At 37.4% G+C, this 4,362-nt stretch overlaps 1 protein-coding gene across 1 annotated transcript in view; it reads left to right on the top strand.

Annotated features, from left to right (window-relative positions):
* The first annotated feature begins 237 nt into the window (after window positions 1-237).
* Window positions 238-4,362, top strand: part of LOC117721938 (disintegrin and metalloproteinase domain-containing protein 26A-like) — a 4,562-nt gene continuing 437 nt past the window's right edge. The window contains exons 1-2 of the mRNA XM_076914058.1: window positions 238-355; window positions 2,134-4,362. The exon at window positions 2,134-4,362 is cut by the window's right edge and continues 437 nt beyond it. Coding sequence (XP_076770173.1) covers window positions 2,301-4,362 — 2,062 coding nt within the window. The 5' untranslated portion in view covers window positions 238-355; window positions 2,134-2,300. The remainder of the gene's footprint in view (window positions 356-2,133) is intronic.

Genomic DNA, 4,362 nt, shown 5'->3' with positions numbered 1-4,362 from the left:
CGTTTGACAGTATATGAGGAAAAATATAAGTTTGGAAATGAGATTTGCATATACCGGAGACACTGGAATGTAGCATATGAGAAGAAAGAAGTTAGACTTACTGATATGAAAGAGGAAACCAAATAACTTTGGTTGATGTGGTAGAGGAACCTCATCAGTTGACAGGTTCTGAGGAAGGAAAGGCTCCTGTTGCTAGGCACATGAATCTAGAACTTACTCCATGAGAGACAATTGAAGGACTTATATTCTCTTGTGCAGTCACAACCACCCACCCTTGTTCCTGAGATAGGATGTAAAAATGTTTTGTGAGCAAGACAATAACAAGAAAAGAAGATGGGCATCACTTCATCTGATGGTAAGCCTTTAGAATATTCAGTAACAAATAGAAGCACAAATAATTAGTAGGTGAACACATACAGACCTCAATATCTTGCAATTTGTTCATGTTTGGGGATGGTGTTTATTTTCTTTAGATATTTCCATTCTCTCCTAGTTTGTTATGGTGACTTTAAGGTTTTTAGTTTGATTCACTATATACTAAATTATTAGAGATTTGGGGTGGTAAATGGCTAGCTATAAGTAAATTTGATGAAGTTGTGGGGAAAGGGGCAAGATAAAATCTGATATCTGAGAGCCAAATCAAATCTAGGTTGAAATAGTTGTACCAAATTATGGATTTAAAAAATGTATCTTTTATGTAAACTTGTGGATGTTGACATCATTTTGTAGAAAAATGAGTGACTGAGCATGTTCAATAATTTAAGTATTGTTTTAACCTATCTATTACTATACTTTAAGTCATTAATTTTGACATACATTTTTGCTACAGTGCCAACAATGCTGTGTTATTAATGAATAATTCTTTCCTTTATACTAGAAATATACTTTCTATAACAATTATTAAATCAAAACCAAAGTATTTTTGGATAGTCATCAGCATGTCAGAGTTTTAGTCAGTGTTTCATTATAATGTCACTAAATGTCTTTTTACTATTTTTTTACACTTTTAGCACTGTATATATTAGTGTATCTTCTTTCTTAATTATTTTTTCAAAATAGTAATACACTAAGATACCAGATGAGAGAGAGAGAGAGAGAAAGAGAGAGTTCAGTAAAATGAATGTTGCAAAAGCACACAAACATGAGAAGGAATTCCCAAAACCTATGGAAATGCTTTGTTACTTGTTTGTGCTTGCAACGCCAGTCACGAGAGAAAGAAACATGCAGATGTCTAAGGCTTGCTGGTGAGCCACTCATCCTTCTTTAGAGAGCACCATGCCAGTGACCACATCAGTGCTGAGAACCAAGTGGAATGATGGCCTAGGAATGAGATACAAAACATACAACAGGCTTCTCTAAACACAGACAGACACAAACACATATATACTAAGAAACATATACACACATGCTTATGTACATATCACATTCTCATATAAGCACACAAAAACAATAAATGAATGAAATACTAAATTTTAGTAGTAATTGCACAAAAGAGATGTATAGCTTCTGAAGACTCACCAGCCAGGATGAACTGTGACCAATGCACATATATCAAGATGCACATGAGGTTCATGTTAACACTGTAGTACACACTCACATACAGCAATATTAAAACAAACATTTGAAAAGAATGAGAAAAATTTTCTGCCTGAGAGAAGTTCCTGAATACCACAACAATGATAAGAATAAGACAGAAAGGAACACTCAAATGTCCTCAGAGAGCAGCAGAGTGATAGAGAAAGGTGACAATTCAAATGCCTACTTATATGAAAGCAATGACATTATTAATATTCAGCTAAAGAAATCTACAGGTCCTATTGAGGAAAGGGAGAAATTTGAACATTCTGATACAATGTGTAAATAAGGGCAATTTATTAAAATTTTTTATTGTGTTATTAAGAGGCAAGAGTGTTTTAGAAATATATATATATATGTATATAGATATATGTATGTATATGTATATATACATAGGTGTATACTACAACTTTAATGAAAAACAGAAACTCATTGTTGAAATATCTTGGAACAAAGACTAATTGATTTTATCCCATTCTCTGCAGATATGTCATCAACCTTACCTTGACCATGATTTACCAATTGCCATGTTTGCCCTTATTTACCTGTTTCTTTCAGTCCTGCTCCTCTGATGACTCAACTCTGTCAGAAGACACGCCATTAAAGACCAGTGCTGCCTGCAACAGACAAAGTGAGGACTTGGAGAGCAAGAATTTGTCAAGCTCCTCCTTTGTCTCTAATAGGATATAGTGACTGTGGATAAGGCCCTGGTCCGTGAAAGAAACATGTTCCTTAAGTTCTGCCTGTGGAAGATGTTCTTCCTCTCTGCATGGTCACCAACTGGACATGCTAAGTACAGTAGTAGCCTTCCAGAAGTAGTGATACCCTTGAGGGTGAAGGTCACTGGCAGAAATAATATTTCCCCAGGTTGGCTGTCCTATAGCCTGCACATTGAGGGACAGAGACACATAATCACTATGAAACCCAAGAAATACTTGATATCCAGAAACTTCTTATTACTCACTTATAGTGACCAAGGTGATCTCCTTGAAGAACAGCCTTTTGTGCAGAATGACTGCTACTACCATGGCTATGTGGATGAAGACCCAGAATCCCTGGTCATCGTTAACACCTGTTTTGGGAGTTTGCAAGGCATACTAGAGATAAATGGCACAACTTATGAGATCATGCCCAAGAGCTCAACTTCAACATTTGAACATCTGGCTTACAAAATGGACAGTGAGGAGCCAGAATCAATTCCCATGAGATGCGGGTTAACCGAAGAGGAAATAGCACGGCAAATGAAGCTTCAAGAAAGAGATGCCTCAACACTTTTGCAAATAGTCCCATATGATTATTCGTGGACTCATCACAGGTTTATTGACTATTTTGTAGTTATTGACCATAAACACTATATTCATAGAAATAACAATATCACAACTTGTATTCAAGAAACTTTGCAAATAGTCAATGGATTAAATGGTTTATATCTTCAAATAGGCATAGACGTGGTTTTAACCAAACTTGAAGTGTGGAGCCAAAGAAATCTTATCAATGTAGAACAACGGATTCATAAGGTCCTAAGTGATTTCTGCATTTGGAAAATAGCCTCGATTAGCAATCAAATTAGATATGATGTCATACACCTTGTGGTCAGACATGATTATGTTAAAACTTTAGGGACAGCTTATTTACTTAGCATTTGTTCTACTAATAATTGTGGAGTTAACAGTTATGTGTCTGATAAAACTTTTGACATTTCATACATTATAGCACATGAGATGGGTCATAGCTTGGGTTTGGAGCATGATAAAAAGGAATGTTATTGTGGGAGAGGAAAACAATGCATAATGCATAAATATAAATCAGATTACCCCAAATTCAGCAATTGTAGTTTTGAATATCTTTATTCATTTCTTTATCTAAGACCATGCTTATACGATACACCAGAAACACTGGAAACACTAGGAACAACAAACCTGACCAAGTGTGGAAATAACTTGGTTGAGGAAGGAGAGCAGTGTGATTGTGGGAGCTCTGAATCCTGTTCAACAGATCCATGCTGTAGCGAGGGCTGTGTTCTCAAACCTGGTGCTCAATGTGCTTCTGGGCTTTGTTGCCAAGATTGCCAGTTCCTTCAAACAGGCACCAGGTGTAGAAAAGAGAAAAATGAGTGTGACCTTCCAGAGTGGTGCAATGGAACTTCAGCTGAGTGTCCAGCAGATGTGTATAAAGAAGACGGAAGCCCTTGCTCGTGTGGTTATTGCTATAAGATGGAGTGTCATCAACATGATGAACAGTGTCGGAAGATTTTTGGCAAAGGAAGTCAAAGTGCAAGTGGAATTTGCTACATGGAAATAAACACACTGGGTGACCGTTTTGGTAACTGTGGTATTGATACCTATAAATACAGAATATGTGAACTCACTGATGTACTCTGTGGGCGAATTCAGTGTGAGAATGTGACAGAACTTCCCCAAAGGAGAAACCATGAAACGTTGCATTCCACTCACTTCAGTAATATCACCTGCTGGACTATAGACTATCATTTTGGGATAAAGATAGATGACACTGGAGCAGTGAACGATGGCACAGCTTGTGCTCCACAGCATTTATGTATTGACAGAAAGTGTGTCCACCATTCGATTCTGTCAAGTAACTGTTCAAAAACCTTCTGCCATATGCATGGACTCTGCAACAATAAACACCACTGCCATTGTGATGTCACATGGGAACCCCCAGACTGTCGACAACGTGGCAATGGAGGTAGTATAGACAGTGGACCAGCTCCTGTGCATCGTGGACCAGCTCCTCTGCCTAGTGGACCAGCTCCTGTGCCTTGCAGAC

This window comes from Arvicanthis niloticus, chromosome 16, assembly GCF_011762505.2.
Source record: "Arvicanthis niloticus isolate mArvNil1 chromosome 16, mArvNil1.pat.X, whole genome shotgun sequence".
Classification (NCBI taxonomy): Eukaryota; Metazoa; Chordata; class Mammalia; order Rodentia; family Muridae; genus Arvicanthis; species Arvicanthis niloticus.
The sequence above is the reverse complement of the archived record's forward strand: the minus strand, read 5'-3'. Positions and strand labels throughout refer to the sequence as shown.